Raw genomic sequence first — 19,181 nt, forward strand, 5'->3', positions numbered from 1 at the left:
CTGCTGGGAAAAACAAAACATTTCTTCAAGTTGGGGGAAATGTATTTTGCTATTTAAAGTGTAAAACAATGGTGATTGTTGAAATACTACTAAAAAGTTTCACTTCTGTATCAAGTGACAAATTCATGCAGCTTCTCACTCAGGTGATTTTTCTATGTGGTACTGCAAAAATCTTTCTGTTGTTTTACTGTTCAGCTGTGTACACGGACAGTATAAAGACTGTCGCTGATTTTAACACAATTCAAATGCTTTCATAAAAGTCATGACAGAGATTTATTATTCACTGTGTTTCCTCTTTACCTTTTTGGGAACCAAAGGGGCCTTAATCTGTCTGTTTTACTGTGAGATGGAACATCACTAGTAAAAATGAATGTATGCTCATAGGGTTTTATTAAAGTACGATTTTTATTTTTTTATGATGTTTTACTCTTGAATTTATGAAAATGCCAGCATTGTTGTGTGTTTTGTTTTTTTCTTTTTACCTGAAGTGCAGTTACAGTAGTACAACACATCCAGCCACTCACCTTTTTGTTGATAGATTGTGTCCAAAATCGCAAAATTAGTGTATTTTTTTGTCATTGGACTGTTGCCAAGTGATGTTGTCTAATGATGCATCTGAATAAATGTGTGTGTTTGAACATAAACATTCAAAGTTCAATTCAAGTCTTGTTATTTTGTGTCAATGTCAGACTATAGAGGACATTTCTAATTGTTGTAATCAATGTAAATAAGAGTTAAATTGAAATCAAAGCTCACAGAAGCCACAGATTATAATCAGAGGGGAGAGAGTAACATTTTCATAGTTTCCGTACACGTGTTATACAGTAGCTGACAAATGAATGCAAACATTTATATAAATGGACATTCTGTGCCCACGAGTAACAAGTGTTTACATAAAACAGTTATATTCGACACAGCTAAGTCTTACTTGGAGAGGGAAAGCATGTGACTATGATTATTGTATGCAAGTAACTTGTTAGTTGTTTAATTTTGTCTTTCTCTGTCAGAACTATCAAGACCCATACATGACATTTAAACTAACAGCAGTTGTTGTACACTAAAGGATGCACAAGTGCTCTATTTCTCCAACAAGGTGGCATCAGATCAACACATATTTTACAAAGGTGATACATGGTGACATAATTTATCATTTTACAAAGTTATATTATGAGATTTCTGTGTACTCCCCTCTTTGATTGATTTGAATTGGCTGAAGAGAAAAAATAAAGCCGTAGAACAAACTAATTTAGATGAAGGAGTGCTGAGGCTGAGTTTTGTATTGTAGACCAGTTCGCTGTTCAGTCAGTTACAGGTCCGAGGTATCAACAGTAAAAATATTCACCCATCTTGTCACATCAGTGATCTGCTGCTGAACTATTTCATGAGGCGAGTCATGAACAGGGAAAGGAGGGAATCCCTGACCCACATACAGTAACTGTACAGGTAAGTGGGTTACAAATTTGTGGCAAAGGTTTTTACCAAACCTGAAGGAACTGTGTTGGTCACTGTTAACATGGGGCAACTTTTTTGAGTTTTCAATGTAGTAGTCTACAGTAAGCTTAGGGATTTATACACAATTAAAGGGACATTTCACCCCAAAATTAAAAAAAATTCGTGTTTTCCCTCTAACCTACAGTGAGTTGCAGAGTTTTGAAGATATCGGCTGCAGAGATGTCTGCCCTCTCTAGAGCATAATGGAAGAAGATGGTACTCAGCTTGTGGTGCTACTTACTTTCTACCTGGAAAGAAAGTAGTTTCTACATGAAACTGCTCACAACAAGGTCAGTGGGTTATCTGAAGTGACCGGGTCATGATTTCAGAAAAGACACATTGCTGTTGAGTTTTTTCAAATCGTGGCACTTCGAGCATCAACACGAGTACGAACATTTTTTGTTTGTTCACTTGTGCAAGTAAACTTACAGGCCCCTGTGACACAACGAGACTGCATTTACACAGTTTTCAGACCTTGAAAATAAGACTTCTAGCATATCAGATCATATTTTAAGAGAAAGTGTTGCTGTATCAAACAGAACTGTTGAGAAAACTGCAACTCCCCAGATGTTGTAACATCATAAACAGACTGTGAATAATTTTAATGTGACAACAGAAACCCAACTGTCACAACTACAGTGTTGTAGTTTTGCAATCCACACTGTCCAGTGAGTCAGATCTTTGCCTGACAAAAGAGTCATTTTCAAGTACAAGTTGCAGTTTCTGACAACATATTATTTTAACTCCCTACATTTCTTACAGTTACTTTAGTTTTCATGTAGTTGAGGAGAATATTTTGCATCAATATGTGCTGCCCTCCCAACAGCAAGACTGATGTCAATACAAATGGCTGGAATAATAAGACATAGAAAATATGATTTCTCTGCGTATCCATCGATCCATATTACACACAACAGACGTGCAAAAGATGTAATGAGACAAAAACGACTTGAAAGACATAACAAGACAAAAACTAAATAAAAAGACCTAAATAGATGAAAAGGACAGGAAATATGTCATAATTCAAAAATGATGCAACAGACGTAACAAGAGAAAAACAATGTAAAAGATGTAATTACCATTACTGTAACTATAACTAGCATTATCAAATTCAAGAACCCCTTGCTGGCGACTCTGTAGGAATCTATATCTCAGTGCTTCCAGGAAAATATGGGCTGAACTTGTTTTCATCTGTTTGACACCAAAGTTGATCAACACTACACACCAGATCTTGACTATTTTCACTCCTCCTTTACCATTGAGAGGATGATTCTTGTCACTCCCATCATGCAATGCATGGTTGAACACATTTTTTCGTATTCAGAAACCACCTTGCCTAATGACTCCACTTTTTTTTTTCTTGTGCTCCATGTCTTATTGTGAGATCGCATTAATAAGGTCAGTTTTGACACGGTAGATGACATTCGACATGTCTCTGTGTTGTGTCCATACTGAGTCAGTTTTAATTCTCCTCTGTTAGTTTCAGTCACAGACATTTCACACACCACAAGCTAAAGGACTTAACATGATCATTAGGCAGCGATATTCATCATGATTAGGCTACCTACCAGGTTTAATATCAAACTTAAGACGGTGATAAACATAATTTTAACACTGTGCTACTGGGTCGTCTCAGCCTGGGGCACAAAACTGTGCCACAGGTAGTATGTGTGTCTGTGTGAGTGTGCACGTAGATTTATCATCCAGAAATGTGAGGACAGGAATGTGTACCTGTATTTTGTCAGGTTGACAGTGAATTAAACAGCAAGTCTAAGGCAAATCACATAGTTTCTGTAGGCATGTGTGTACGTGCTCTGCGAGTGTGACATTTGGTTAAACAATCATCGGTGGGGATTAGAGCGTAGATGTGACAGGACACACAGCTTTGCAGGATACACGATGCAATATAGAGAATCATCTCACCGTAAAAACATGCTGTTTTCAACCTTTTTTTTTTTAAATCCAAGAATTCTGATTAATTTGTTCCCTAAAAAGGACTTGAGCATGTTAGCAGGGACTCACTTGAAACAATGAACATTAATTGTCAAGGTTTGGGAAACTGCTGCTCTACGATAATGAGGTGTCTTTCAACTGGTGAAAAAACCCTAAACACAACATTCTCAGCATCATAATATAAAAAAAATCATACCAAGTAATTTTCTTCAGGGGCCATAAAAGTCTCACTTTGTTGAACATAATTACTCTACCTGCCATAAAACCAAAGAAGAAGAAGGTGGGAACATTTCCTTATATAAAATTCTAATTGACATAGTATAGGCATAAGATTACTGTGTTTTTCTGTGCATTTTTCAGCATAAAATACTTTGTTGCAGTTTCATACATTTTCAATATCTAGTGAACATCAATGCTAAACTATTTATTACTGTTTACAGTGATAGTTTCTTGACAATGGCAGGGACAAACATGGAACTTATTTGTAACACATGGGAGTTCAATCTATTCATGACCTGTCCACTCAGAAGGATCCATAATTTCAAAAAAGATAGTATGGCTTATCAACTCTCAGCATACTGGCGGTCATTGGAAATTCATTCAATTCATTCCCTCTGACCAAAAGCGGGGATAATATGTATTCTCCTCTGAGGATAAAAAAACATGAACAACCACAGGATGGAGTGTCAAAAGCAAAGATTTCTCACCAAGACTGAACTTTAAACTGAAGTATTTAGTTTCTCACTGTTAGATCCTCATTATCCTATTATTATAGAGTGGGATTAGGGACACGTTACAACAGAACTCCCCTGTAAACTAAAGTGAAATCACACATCTGCTACTGCCTCATTTAAAAAGAATATGTGAACATGATCTACCAAGTAAAGGCCAAAATTATACAGAATATTTTGTCTATGGGTGACTGCACAGACTTACAAAACTATGGATAATGTGGTATAATGTGTAATCTGGTCTTGGCTGGTCTGCCAGTTCTATGAGGATGGCAAAAGTAGGTGTGTCTCAAGTAGCAGCTGTGTGATATCACTTTGGTTTACAGTACAGTTCTGATATAATGTGCCCCGATTACCTTCTATTTAAGTCTAATAAAGGTCTAACTGTGGAAAATAATACACTTTAGAAATAAACTTTAAAATGAAGTGCGACTGAAATGTGTTTCCTTTCACATCTTCTACTTACCTCTCAACAAGAGGGATAAGTGCAATTATTTATACAAGCAATCGATTCCTCACATCTGTCATCATAACTCCATTCATGCTGAAATAAACCATCACCAGTGCTGCAGGACAGCCTTAATCCTCCATCCATCCCCACTCTAATTCCTGACAAATAAACCACGACAGGACGGGAAAAAAAAAGTCCAGAAACCTCGTCATCTCTCGTCCATCATCAATATTCAGACGGTTCCTGACATAAACAAAGATTTCCAGTCACCTGCTTGGACTGAGTCGCTCATTTATGCACCTTTTTATATCACACACACACAAACATGTGTTCTTTAATGATCCATCTGTTACTTCTACACCTACAGACAGACATACTGTACTCACTCTGTCTGTTTGCTTTCATATATTTTCTCACATCTCTTGTCCTCTTCTTCCCTTTCTGTCGCCGTCCTGCTCTTTTCTCTCTGTGCTCGTGCTCAGTAACAGGTTGATCCATGGCTCCTCTCCTGACATCCGTTATTCCGGATCTTTCCGAGCAGTGCTGACACGCTGTGAGTGATGATGATCCTCTAGACAGGAAACCAGGAGACACAAACTTGTCTCATTCTGCAAGATGGATGGAGTGTCGGTCCAGGGACGCGTCATAAAGGGACAGACCTTATATAGTCTATAATCTTATATTTAAATAGAATTTCTAGTCACATACTCAGATACAATACAGTACAGCCAGTGGAGGATAGTACCATTGACTGGACCAGGTTCATCTTGAACAGTCTGATTATCCCTTTTGAGGTGATATCGTCTGTTTCTGTTGCTTCACTTTTAATAAAAACAAGATTCAGGATAAAAAGAACATCAAAACAGCTGTTAAGCCTGATTTGTTTTGCAGTTCGAGCTCAGCAGAGTGAGATGAAAAAGGTCTGTTCAAGTTAAGACATTCATGTTTTGAGTTTATTTTTAATACAGGGTACGAGTGTTGCATCACGATTACATTTGATCGCAGTTTTTTTTATTGCAGGTTTATGATCACGTTTGTAGAAACGAGGTGTTTGAGTACAGACACACGGGTCTTATGTCTTTTATAAATCTCTGTTTGTCTTTCATATTCACATTTTCATTTATCATAAGATACAGATTGTTATTCTAAGGAGGAGATTTATGGACGCTCAAACAACACACACTGATGTTTCCAAATGATTAAAAGATATTTTTTTCATCCACTTTTAGATGTTTTACTCAAAGCTAAATATGATCTTTGAAATGTTTTTTGCTATAAAAAAAACATTCATCTTTCCTTTCACTTACTGTAAATATCAATGTTTTGAGGACCCACATTCTTAAAATAAATAAATGAATAACATCCAATAGAACTCAATTTCATGATAATATCATTGCACTGTTTATGCATTATGTTAAAATAAGGTCACCAAGGTTTCCTTGACCTTTTTGTTTGTCTTAACCCAAAGCATGTGTCTATCCACCTAGTTAACATTTGAGATCATTTTACTTCTCGTGTAATTTAATGTGCTGCACATTCAGTAGTATTTCACAGTGCTTACATAAGATAACTCCTGTTCAACGAGCAGGAGCCCAGCTCTTTAAAGGATCAGTGTGTAGGATTTAGGCGCATCAAGTGGAGAGCTTGCAGATTGGAAACACTTTGTCTGAGTCTCACTCTCCAAGAGTGACAGAAAAACAGCTACTGCAAAATGCAAAAGGCCGCATATAAAATCAGTGTTTGGTTTGTTCATTTGGAGACATATGACAATGAAACTTCATAGAGGAAGACCTGGGGCCTCTGTCCATACACTAATGAAATCACGCATATGTATATTATATTATGTCTCTGCCATATTCTGCCAATAAATCCCTGTAAATCTTACACTCTTGCCATTTAACAGTGAGGTCTCCTCTGCCAAAGAGCGCACATTTGAATGTACCGTCTTGCACCATTCCACAAAAGAAATTTGGAGGCCCCGAGAGGGCAAAATCAAACTTAATAATTCATGGAATTTACAACTATAATCTTTTTTTTTTTTTTCCTGTGAAAGATTTCTTGGGGAGTTTGGACTATATAAATAATTTCCAAAATATCTTGGAAAACAAAATTAGTCAAGCTGAAAAAATATAAATGAAAAATGTAAAAAAGGACTTGTCTTTATTTATGTGAGAGAACATCCAGCACCTCCATCATTTTTGTTTTACAGTAATCCTTTTAGTCTAAGCCTTGTTCTTGACACTATTTAATGATTTGGAAAAGGACTTCATGAACTTTCTCAGTATGTCACATATTTAATGTATTACCTGGGCTTGTGATGCTCTGTGTCCCTGTCAGAGGATATCTGGTGTGTGCATACATTTGTGCATGTGTGCACTAACACTGGTGTGTGTGCATACTGTACATGTGTGTGTGTGTCTCAGCAGAATGTAAACACATACTAAGACTTCCTGTCTGAAGCCCAAACTGAGGGAAGATTTAGAGTGAGAGGGAGGGAAGTGAAGACAGGAGAGAGAGACACTCAAAATGATGCTAACAGGGAGAAAAAGAAGGAGAGAAGAAGAAGAAGAAAGACACGTTGAAAGGAGTGAGACGTACAACCACAGAGGAAAGCAGAAAGATCTGAGGATGTTTGAGAAATCTAGAGAGAAATCAATAGACTGAGTTACAGCAGACAGGCTGACAGAGTGACGGAAAATGACAGGGATGCCTCTTAAGGCACAGATCTGAAGAAGTGTGTTGATTACTGCAGCTAACTGGCATGACTCGAGAATCTGAGAGGAGAAACACAACTGACACAAGAAAAACGAAATTCTCACCGAAATGCTGAAATGATCCAGACAGAAAAACACCTGACGTAAGTGGATGTTCAGAGATGATACAAGGGGGCAGAGGTCACTGAAAGTTGAAGCATCTTCACTTGGAGAAGATCCAGCATCACTTGTTGGACACTGACCAAGAGTCTCTTGGATTTTGGGACAGACATGAGGACACTCCGACTTCATCAGAGACAGATTTGACCTGTCTGGAGTTAATCTACTGGTTTGTCTTTTAGTTAGAGGTAAGTCATTGTCAGCAGTGTCGGTATATTATTTTGAAAGAGAGGAAAAGTCTTACCATCAGACTAAAACATGCAAGTATACTGTAAAACAAAAAAACCCATAATTTCAAGCCAACTGCCTTAAGTAGATTTGTGAGTTTTGAATCAAACTCAGACTCTTATTTTTTTTTTTTTAAACGAACTAAACAAAATTTTGCCGACCTATAATATTTTGTTGAGATAATTTACTTTTCTGCTCTTACTTTTCATTTACTTTAGATAAACTTGAATCTTTGAGTTTTAGGGGCATGATTAGTCACTGTCACAAGTAAATTCAGCTTGCAAAATATAACAAGTGGATAATATTTGCATTAAATAGTCTAAATTATCAAGAAAAATCATCCCTTAATGACTTTTTCCATACAATGACGCAGTAATTTGCAACTGAGTATTTAAAGAATCTGTGATCACGCTCTATTCCAGAGCATGTTCGTAACATGTTACACAATCAGAGTACATGGAAAGGCCCCTATGAACCTTTACTGCAAGAACAAGTACAACCATCACTAAAATTAGAGTTACAGCTGCAACAAAATGTTCCATTTGCCTTGAGGGGCTTTCTGTGAAGCTATAATTTGATGCAGGACAGCGTGAGATCTGGTTTCCACTACCCCATCCTGTCTCTTTCTCCCTTTCTATATATTTCACACTTATATATACACATACACACACACACACACACACACACACACACACACACACACACACACAAAACACACACACACACAGTCTACCACCCAAACGAGACTCCCACGCTGCAGGAATTTATTTGGACAGTGTTATTTGTGATCTGCCTCTGGGCCCTCTGCTCTCCTCTCAGGATCACTTTACAGTCATTGCATCACCACAGTCTTTGATGTTGGAAGAGAAAGAGCAACAATAGGACAGGAACAGTGACGCATCAGATGATATCGCATCATCTAGACTCCCAGTCAGAGGCTGCACAAGCTTGCATTCCACTATGCCATCTATTTTCAATTAGTGTGTCTGAAGATAGTTTAAGATAAGAACGGGTCCAGTAATTTTGGTGCTCTGCTGAAACGTGCTACTTTTATAAAAATTTGCCGTAACCCACACGCTGTATGGCTGTATGGAAAGAAAGATTTACAGCAAAAGTTTTGATGCAATTCCTTTTTTTTTTTTTTATACGCCAAATCCCAACCGTTGGTACAATATTGGCAGTTTATTTGGCATCTTCATTTGGATTTTACCCCACACTGACTTTTCTACCCATTGTCAATTAATCAACTTTACACTTTATGATACAGAATGTAGAGTTACAAAGAAATGGTTATCCAATGTAAGCTGAAATGTTTATTTTATCCTTCTTTGTGCTACTGCTAACAAAACCTTTGATAAACAAGAATTTACAGCAGTTCACTGAGGCTGTACTAGTGGTAAATACAAACACAATTTGCTTTAGCATGTTTTCTAAAGAGATTTTCTGTAGAGTGTCGAAGCTTGATATACACACCATAGTGGTACTGAAGCTCATTTCCTATTCCTCTACATACATTGTCTTTGAAACCTTTGTCTCTGCAGTTCTCTTCCCTTTTATCAAATAAAAGTACTCTGTGAAACAAAGATGTCATCAACAACATGCAGTTTGATTGGTCAGAAAAACCCACACTGCAACACTGGTCAGCAAAATTCTGTCATTGATGTGAAAGAGCTTGCATTGGCTGCAAACCAATTATAATAATAACAAATTAAAATTCCAGAATCTCTGAATATGGAAATTTTGTTTACAGTTTTTCTGCTGGACACAAGATGTCTCCTACTTCACTGTTAAGTCCATTCTCAGTGTATGTGCACTGGGTGGGGCTTCACGTTTCTACATCATGCTTGATTTTCATTGAGCCCAGAAAAACTTTCCACTCTCAGCAGATTAAGATCATTCTGTACAGCGAAGCTCAAACATCCAACTGTAGGAACAAGAAGAAAAACATGTCTGAGTGTCGGAGTGACTTAACACCCCAACCTGTGGTGGTTGAACGTCTCATCTTACTGCAGCGATGTACGGGACAGCATCGCTGTTAGGTGGTCACATCCTAATGTCTATTTAAAAAGAACAGTCGGTTGCTTTGGATAGTTAGGTCAGTACATTCATCTTTCTAAAGACCAGCTCTGGCAATACATCACTGAAAACCACTGGAATATATTACTTGTCATTGTCATTTGTTTCTGAGCAGATGAAGTACGCGGTTTAACACACAATTTCCCCAGAGCAGCACTCATAACACTCGTTAGTGCTGTTAATGATGATGAACTGGCTCCAGTAAGCTGAACAATATCAGGGGATGTTACTGTGAAAACATCCATTTATTTCCTTCAGTGGTCTTAATGTTGTATGGCTGTACTGGTCTTGTTAATGCAGATGAATCACATTATTCATGCCTCACCCTCAGCTGAGCATGTTATTCTCATTAGCCTTTTTCATCAGCTGGATGATTATTTTGCTGTGAGAGATTAGTTGTGAGCCATGAGCATACACAACACAATATGTCTGGCTTCTTAAACCTTTCCAGTCTGGGACTCACATGAGCAATTAAACTACATTTGTCATGGAGGGATACGGTAGCGTGCCGGCCTCCAGCCAATTCTGGGTTCCCACTCATCGGGACGCTCCGTGTAAAATATGATGTTTAACCTCATGTGACTCAACAGATTTTTAATTGTTTTAAATGCCAGTGAATTCATCATGAGTTTGTCTATCAATAAGCCTTTTGAATCTACTTGATAGTCTACTGTCGCCTTCCACCGTGAGTCCTCAGATCAAGACTGTATTTAAAATGAGCATTGCAATCAAAAACAAAAGACCAATCACATTTTTAAAGAGGTACATTTAATTGCAGTCAGAAACAGGCAGAACTTTGCACAGGGATTCTCAAAGTGCAGCCCACAGGCCAGTCACAGCCCTCAGAATTATTTTGCGCAGCTGCAAAACATGATGTGAAATGCATGGATTATATTTAATCTTTCTATGTCCATACTTTCACTTTCAGTAGCCTACATTTAATTCACTGCTCAGCTGCTGCATCAAACTGGGCTGTCCTAACAAGCCTATGTCAGGTTAGGAAACACAGCTTGTAGAAAGCTACAAGTACTGTACTGGTTGCATGGCACCTCGCAGGAATTACACTCTCTCATAAATGCTAAATTTAGTGATTTTGGTGGAAAACTCACTAGTTTAATGTGGACGTGGGATAGAAAACCTGGTGAGTCAGACTACTGACACTGTATTTCAGGTCCACTAACTGAGCAAACATTGCAAATAGTTGTTTTCTGCTATATTAAGGTTCAAAATCTCATTCATAGAACCTTTAATGTTGAGCACCATTATCAGAACATTCACGAATCCTGTGACAAGTTCATGGGTTTTCCTGTGTGGCTCTCGGTCATATGCTGGCTCCCTAAATTGGCACTCAGCCATTAAATCTTTGAGAGCCCCTGATCTGTAATGATATCAAAGTCAGTGTGCGTGAGACTGTTCAATTACCCCTTTCTTTGTCTTCCCTTCACACACCCCACTTTAACACTGTAATGCTTGTGTAATTACGAGTGTCCTTCATGGACCTTAAAGGCTTTCTGTCCTAATATGGCCATTGACCATTTGATGGACTGCGCCAATTTCTATCTATCTATCTATCTATCTATCTATCTATCTATCTATCTATCTATCTATCTATCTATCTATCTATCTATCTATCTATCTATCGAGATATTATGTGGCACAGTCACTGACTGCCCTCTGCTGTCTATAATATTCACACCTTTGAAATAATCTGCACTTGCAACAATTGAAAATACTGATTGGATGTTTCATCTAGTGGGTTTTCTTCTGATTTCTGGAATCTTTAATTTGGCAGAGCCTCTTTTATTTTACAGTGATAAATCAATCTGCTTTGTTATTTGGAAAATAAATGTGTTACTGGGGTTGTAAAAGCCTCAGTGCTGCACCCTGTGAATGTAAACTTATAGATAATCAAATGAAATGAACCAAAACTTGAAACTGTAAATATCCGGTAAATATTATCCTGTCCACAAACAGATACACACAGAATTTACCCAGTTTACCCAAATCAATTATGTTTATCTCAATTACGAGAGGAATTCAGAATCTTTCTTAGAGTTACAGTAAATAAACACAAAAACTAGATAAAGATCAGGATGGATTTACTCAGGCACAAAATGACTCTTTGTGGGTCAGATCAGATCTGCTCTGAGCTATTTTTGTGTATGAGGTGAAACTACACAGGCCACATATTGGCCGGAGAGGGGTAGATAGATGTCTTACACTATTTATGCGTTTTATGAAAAAGGTGAAATCTACTTGTTTTTTTTTTTTTAACTGTAATTCTTAATAAAACTGCTTGAGATAAATATACTCACAGTCTTGCACAGAACATGTCTGTAGGCATAAATAAATATACTTAAATTATAAATAAGTAGTCTAAATAAATCATATATTGGCTTAAAGTGGCTTTGTCAGTGTGGCCATGCCAACAGCAACATTCACACTGAGGTCAGGGATGGGAGAGAGTGGACGTCAGGGCGGGAGGGTCGAGAGGGATGTTTGTTACTGTCTGTGTATGTGAATCAGCTTCATTAGTGTAACTCAGGGCTCGAAATGAACTTTTTCCCCAGTGTCCAAAACTTTGTCCAAGACTTGAGAACGACTGCAGTCCGCAACGGACAAACCAAACACTGGCTCTAGATGCGGTCTTTCTTGTTTTTTGCAGCCAGCTCATGTTATCTTATCTTAAAAGAGGGTAAAGGGAGGTGTAGATGCCTCTAAATCTTACAAACTGGTCATTTAAAAAGCTATATTCCATGATATATAAAAAGTAATAGATTAATTTGTAATGATAAAGTTTCTTTTCTTTCCCAGACAGCATAACTCTGTGTCCCAGGTGCTATTTTCAAGGTCCTCAAAAGCACATCCTTAATTTCAAGCGCAGCTGAAACTGAATTAACATTACTAACAGACTAATGATGTAACAATGGCAGTTTCATTTTTAGGCAGATTTTTTAACAAACATTTAGAGTCTTAATCTACCTGTTTTTGCACAGGTTTTACATGAATCCCTATGTGTCTCTCCTCATCACCTTATGCATGCTGGGATAACCTGCACCCCCTGAACAGCTACACATGGGTACAAAAATGAACAGATGGGCATTGTAGTAATCTTTAGTACTGTATCTTCCAGATTGCAGCCGGACGAAAGTTTAAAGTAAATGTCTACTGTAACAGCACTGTGTGATTTTTTTCTGACAGTTTCTGCACCAACTCCAAATCCTCCTCATCATCATCATCATCACTGTCATCACCATCGTCATCGTTATGATGAACTTCAACAGCACAGAGTCCTGGCTTTTTGTCAACATTTCATTTTCTACAAAGCCTGTAGTGTCCAGTCCCAGTAACAGAAGTGGCATGGAAGGATATCTTCAAAGACTGGCTCATTTAGACGAGGGGCTCTACAATGACTTTTACGGTCTTTGGATTGCTCTGATGGTCATAAACTCTCTCATATTCCTGGTAGGCACTTTTCAGGAAACCTTCTGGCAAAAAATATATTCTTTCATTCTAAAATTCATTTCAAAATTCATATTGTCTATGTAAGTCTGTGCTGACTCCCTAATTCTCCTCTCATCTCCTGCAGGTAGGCATGGTGCTCAACATAGTCGCACTTTATGTTTTCTGTTTCCGCACCAAGCAGAAGACCACCTCAGTCATTTACACCATCAACTTGGCTGTGACGGACCTCTTGGTGAATCTCTCTCTGCCGACTCGCATCCTGCTCTACTACAGCGGAGGAGCTTGTCTCACCTGCTCCTACCTGCACATCTTCAGCTACTTCGTCAACATGTACTGCAGCATCTTATTCCTGACCTGCATATGTGTCGACCGTTACCTCGCCATCGTGCAGGTGGGTTTTTTGTCTGGAGTTTGGCATAGTGGCTGACTCAGGCTGTCTGAGGGCCAGGGGTGAAAAAAAATTAAAAAAAAGGTTACATGCAAACTGAGCTGGTCCATGGAGCAATTGACTGTTTCAGCTGCACACTGATTTTCAGATCATTATTTACCATTATCTTGTGTCCTTGGTACTTTCCACAAAATTACCTGTTTTCTGATGGTGATCATGCTTTCTCCTGTCTTCAAAGGGAGTTAGGGACACACGGATTCCTCCCATGCCACACATCACATTTGGTCACAGACACCATTATTTTCTGGATGGAACTGATGCGATAAAAAAAAAGACTAAGCTTGTTTTTGCTGGATCCCTGCTCATCTTGACTTCAAAACCAGATAGGACTTAAACCGAAAAATGTTATTTTGCCCTTGTAGGTCGAAGCTTCCCGTCGATGGAGGAATTCCAGTGTGGCCAAATGTGTGTGTGTCTCTGTGTGGCTGTTTGCCATCGTGGTCACCTACTCCTTCCTCTCCACGGCGTTCCAGCACCCGGGCTGCTGCCTCTCAAAGCTCCTCTTTCTTACAATCACTGAGTTCTTTCTACCCCTCATCATCATTGTAGTCTTCACATTGAGGATTATGTGGGCACTAGCCGACCCCCGTCTGATGCAGCAGAGCAGGTAGGCCTGTAACCAATATTTAATAATACATAGACACCAGTAAGGAAGTACAGAACATTATGATATTGCTGGTCTTGGACTTTTATTGGCCTGTTTTATATAAAACAAAAAATAAAAATAGCAGTGTTTTACATATGCAACGTTTTGATACAAGAACAAATGACAAAGAAAAAATGAGTCACATTTGCAGCACTGAAAACACTGGGGTCTGTAGCTGTGGTGTCACGGTGGTGGTTTTACCTGTATTTCCTCAGGGAGAGGAGGAGGAGGGCTGTCCAGCTGCTGAGCACGGTGCTGATCATCTTCACTGTCTGCTTCACACCCTTCCACATCCGACAGGTGAGTGACAAACAGGCGTGACACATTGTTTTAAAATATCATCACTGCTACAGTGCGTAATGGGAGGAGGAAGTGCTGCATGGCTCTGACGGCTGATCCGACAGGTGCCCTTCAGTGAGGCAGGTAAAAGTACAAAAAGACAACAAGATCCAGGATATATAAATATATATATATATATGAATTATATATGAAAAAAGAACAAAAAAGCTAAATACATGCCCACAAAAAATGATTGTGAAAATGATGTTGAAATCACAGTAAAAATTATCAGGTATGTTAATTTAAGCACAAATTGTCATGTCAAATTGTCAGAAATGTGTCTCCAGGAAAAAACAGTGACTCTAATCTAAAGAGCACATTTTATTTACTACAGGGGCATCCAGCAGGGCACTTCTGCATTGTTTTTTTCAAGCATGGTCTTATATATATTTAAGAAATTTGCATTTCGGTTAAATGCAACAACATAGAATGTGATCTTGTGGCTGTGCTGTTTTTTTGTATTGTAGGTGGTGGTTTATTTTTACCCAGATATGCCTCATCATGTGATAGTCTACCACCTGACTGTCACTCTCAGCAGCTTGAACAGCTGTATGGATCCAGTTGTCTACTGCTTTGTTACAAATAATTTCCAGGTAATACTGTACTTCTTCCTCTTCTTCCTTCTTATTTTATTCTTCTTCACTTTCTTCATCCCATCCATCCTTGCATCCTTTGTCTCTGCCACATGTCCATCTATTCATCCATCCTTTCCTCTAGCCATAATTTGTCCATCCACCATCCTCATTTGTTCACTTATTTATACTCATCAAATCATTGAATAATTCACTGCCTTTTCCTCTCTCAGGCCACCATGAGAAATATTTTCCGTCGTGCAGAGCCTGAGCAGACCAGTGGTGAGATTATCAGCATGCAGCACAGCTCCAAGGCCTCAGGAGGGGCGGCGACCGCCACCCTCACTGCCAATGTGATCATGATGACCAAGATTCCCACTTCAGTGCAGACGGACACTCTGGAGAAGAACCACACACTTTAAATCCCAGTGCACATGGGGTAAAGAGAACTGAAAGTTATTGAGAAGTTAGTCACCCAAGTCTGTCTTCACCAGGGGGTCTGTGACCCTACAGCATCTTTTTTCTCCAAAATTCAGTTTAGTCTGAAATTAGGTTTGGAAATACCCATTATTGTTTTAATGAATGTGCACAAATGGGAAATCTAAGGCTGAACAGAGATTTTCCAAACACAGATACTGTTGTAAAATGCAGCCTACTTTCTCATACAGTCAGTCTTGGATCACACTTAAAGTAAAAATTTATTTGTCTTTGAAATAATACAAATTCTATTCAGGGTGTTTTGCCAAATGAGAATAAAAATGATTTTCTTTTCTGCAATCACACCACTGTAAATAACTTTTCTGTTGAACTTGTCTCGATTAGTGGACCCATAAAACTGACGGTTTGTTTTTTATTGAACCTCTAAAACCACACAGAGCGACCTGGAGAACTGTTTTACATTTTGTTCTCTCTCTCTGCAGATCAGAACAGGATGACTGTAAAACTCACAGCAGCACAGTCAGCTCATCAGACTGAACCACACATGGAAACAACACTGATGGGACATGTTTCCTTCCAGCAGTCCATGATTGAACTCTGTATTATAAAGCTGTATGGTAACGACCCTGAAATCTGACATCTCTGATCAGATGGACCAGAGATCAAGTGAAAATGGAATAATGAAACTATCAGGAGAATATTTTCCAGAGCACTTAATGTGGACTGTGGTGCTTCTGCTCTTTTTTCTTTACATTCAAGAAATAATTTGAAGAGTCTGTTCACAAGACTTGAAATAATGGATGGATGAGGTGAAGCCAGTCAGGCCACACATAACATCAACCAAGTCATCCACCACAGAGAAAATACTATGTTGTGTTTTTAAACTTTAAACTCACTGAATTCCTCCCATCTGGCATGTAGGAAGCCCCCAAAACAAACGGTAACATGTCTGCAAATAATGTTTGGCTCAGTTCAACAACTGAGAAGAATCAACTTTTTCTCCTTCATCTGTCTTCTTTGCCAGACTAATTAAACTGAATTTTAATTTCTGTTTGTGTGTTTATTATTTATGTACTGAGGTGACCAAGATCAGTGTGAGTAAGCATGACACAAGAGGGAGAAAGAACACAACATTTCAAATGTACTTTTTTGGTGCTTTAAGCCATTTAAGCCACTTTTGACCTTTGACCTTTTTGGCTATCCCCCACCAGAGGAGGCGCCAGACAAGCTGCGACCGATGTGGCGAGGTTGGGTGTGACCAGGTCATTTGTCCACGCTCATTGACAACTCATATCATATGTTCAGACCTGGAATACTATTGAAAATGTGAAGTTTCAGGCAGATTTGACAAAGTAAACAGAAGTTAATGCAGATTCCTGTGTTTTGGCGAAACATCAACCTTTGCCATGCTGTCATGGCAATGCTGTTTGAGATCTTCACAGTATAGTATCAGCAAGGTCTTATGGCTTTTCTGACAAGATTTTAGTAGGATAAGGTCAACCTGCTTGGAGGAACACGTCAAAGTCTAAAAAGTGTAATTTCCTGTTGCCAATAGGTGGCGCTATGACTATTGTGAAAGATAGTTGAGCAGATGTGTTCAGGGTGGGACTGGTATCAAATATGTGAAGTTTGGCACAGATTGGATCATTTATACTAAAGTTAAAGCAATTTTGTGTTTCATGGTGAGACATCAAAATGCCACGCCAAGCCATGCCCACAAACTTGTCATGGTGAGGTTGGGCGCCCGTCAGACGCCAGTCGGACTCAGGAGGCGATGGCCGAGCAATCTCATGTTTCATGGGAGACAACTAACTTCAAGCATATATTAAATAAGATTTCAACCTATTTAATCAACGCACATTTAGCACAGTAAATCCTTGTTGACTCCTTGCTGACATCTGTTAATTTTGCTCAACTTATCAGGTTTTTCTGGTTATTGAGTCTGTTTATCCCCCTTATTTATTCATATCAGGAGCATTGATGTAACATAAGAGTCAATAAGCTAATTAACTCAAAGTAAAACTGTTTATAGCAAGGCTACTTTACGGCCAGCTTTTTGAGAAAATAACTTTTAATTCAAACTGTTTAAAGATTTACGAGATCAAACCAAGTATTTATATTTCCACATTTCTTTTCTTATTGTTTTACAGATTTATATTTTTTATGGCACTCCTGTGACTCTGTATCTTAACACACTGAGCCAGAGATCAGGAGAGAGAGTGAGAGAGGAGCTCAAACTGTTTACATACTTTTTTAAGGAATTTCGCGCTCCAAACAGAAAGAGTGAGAGAGATTAAACCTGGCTTTGAAATATTAACACCTGCAGAGAAACTGGCTGTTTTCCTGGGTGAAGGGACAATGGCCCCCATGCAGCTAAATATGTAATATATAATATACTGCAATATATTGTATATATGCTCTATGACACCTATGTAATATGTATATATGTATAAGTGTATGTAATATGGAACTTTGTATAAACTGCTTTAGAAACAACATATTTTTGTTCACGTCAATAAAGCTATATGATTCAGTTTTAGAGTAGCTCACTCACAGTTTGAGAAGATCCACTCCACAGAACGTTTCAAAGCGTCTGAGAGCATTACTGTAACCATAAGCAAAAGGAGCAACAACTGCTGTGACCTCCCCAGAAATCACCAGGACAGAAGATGCTGATGACCATCATGATGTAAAACAGATCAAATCTGTATCTGTTTCTCACATGGAAGGAAAGTGCTACGTTCTTTTTTCGCCTGGACTACATGATGATCAGTTCAGAAGATCCACTGAAACAAAATAATTAGGAATAATAACCATTTTTGTGCAGCAGAGGGCATCATTGCACTGCCTTTCAAGGAGACCAAAGATTTCATCACTCAAATGGAAACTGCTTGGATGACTGACAGCGGCTACAGTGTGAATGTTTGGGCTGTAATCATATTGGTTTATTATAACAAAATATGCTATTATGCCATGTTAAGTAAACACTTAACAGGACCTCTCTTTGCAGGAAAATGTTGCATTAAATTTATATTGGAGAAATTAAAGGGCTGTCTCATATGAATGAAATGCTTTGCGCCATTCCTGGTATGGAGTTATTCTGCTTGTTTCATGTTGATGGAATCAAGTGTTAGAAAATGAGTCAAAAATGTATATAAAATCATGGTTAGGCCACCTCTGATTGGTTCTTCAGCTCTAAAATCAGTTCCCCAAGTCTTAAAATCTTTTATTTAAAACCAGTAAGTTATAGTAAATGTTTAATTATTGCAAATTGAAATGTAATTCCTCTTTTTCAATCATTGATAACTGACTGGTAAAATATTAGCATGATGGCCACATGATGAAATGTATGGAATACATTTTTACCATATCTATTTTTTCTACACAATAATCTCATAATGCCTTTGCATTTTCAAATTACTGATTATTAGTTTAATCCTAATACTACTTGTATTTTTGTCGATGATCAA

The 19,181-nt window shown here is 38.3% G+C and overlaps 1 protein-coding gene across 1 annotated transcript; it reads left to right on the forward strand.

Moving 5' to 3' along the window:
- The first annotated feature begins 7,130 nt into the window (after nt 1-7,130).
- On the forward strand, nt 7,131-15,706 carry LOC146321650 (G-protein coupled receptor 20-like). The gene is made up of 7 exons (XM_084726906.1): nt 7,131-7,687; nt 13,005-13,268; nt 13,393-13,659; nt 14,079-14,323; nt 14,578-14,662; nt 15,169-15,294; nt 15,507-15,706. The coding sequence occupies exons 2-7, from the start codon at nt 13,071-13,073 to the stop codon at nt 15,693-15,695; spliced, it is 1,110 nt and encodes a 369-aa protein (XP_084583032.1). The 5' UTR covers nt 7,131-7,687; nt 13,005-13,070; the 3' UTR covers nt 15,696-15,706.
- The last annotated feature ends 3,475 nt before the right edge of the window (nt 15,707-19,181 follow it).

Source organism: Lutjanus erythropterus, chromosome 9, assembly GCF_056507025.1.
Source record: "Lutjanus erythropterus isolate fLutEry1 chromosome 9, fLutEry1.hap2, whole genome shotgun sequence".
Lineage (NCBI taxonomy): Eukaryota > Metazoa > Chordata > Actinopteri > Lutjaniformes > Lutjanidae > Lutjanus > Lutjanus erythropterus.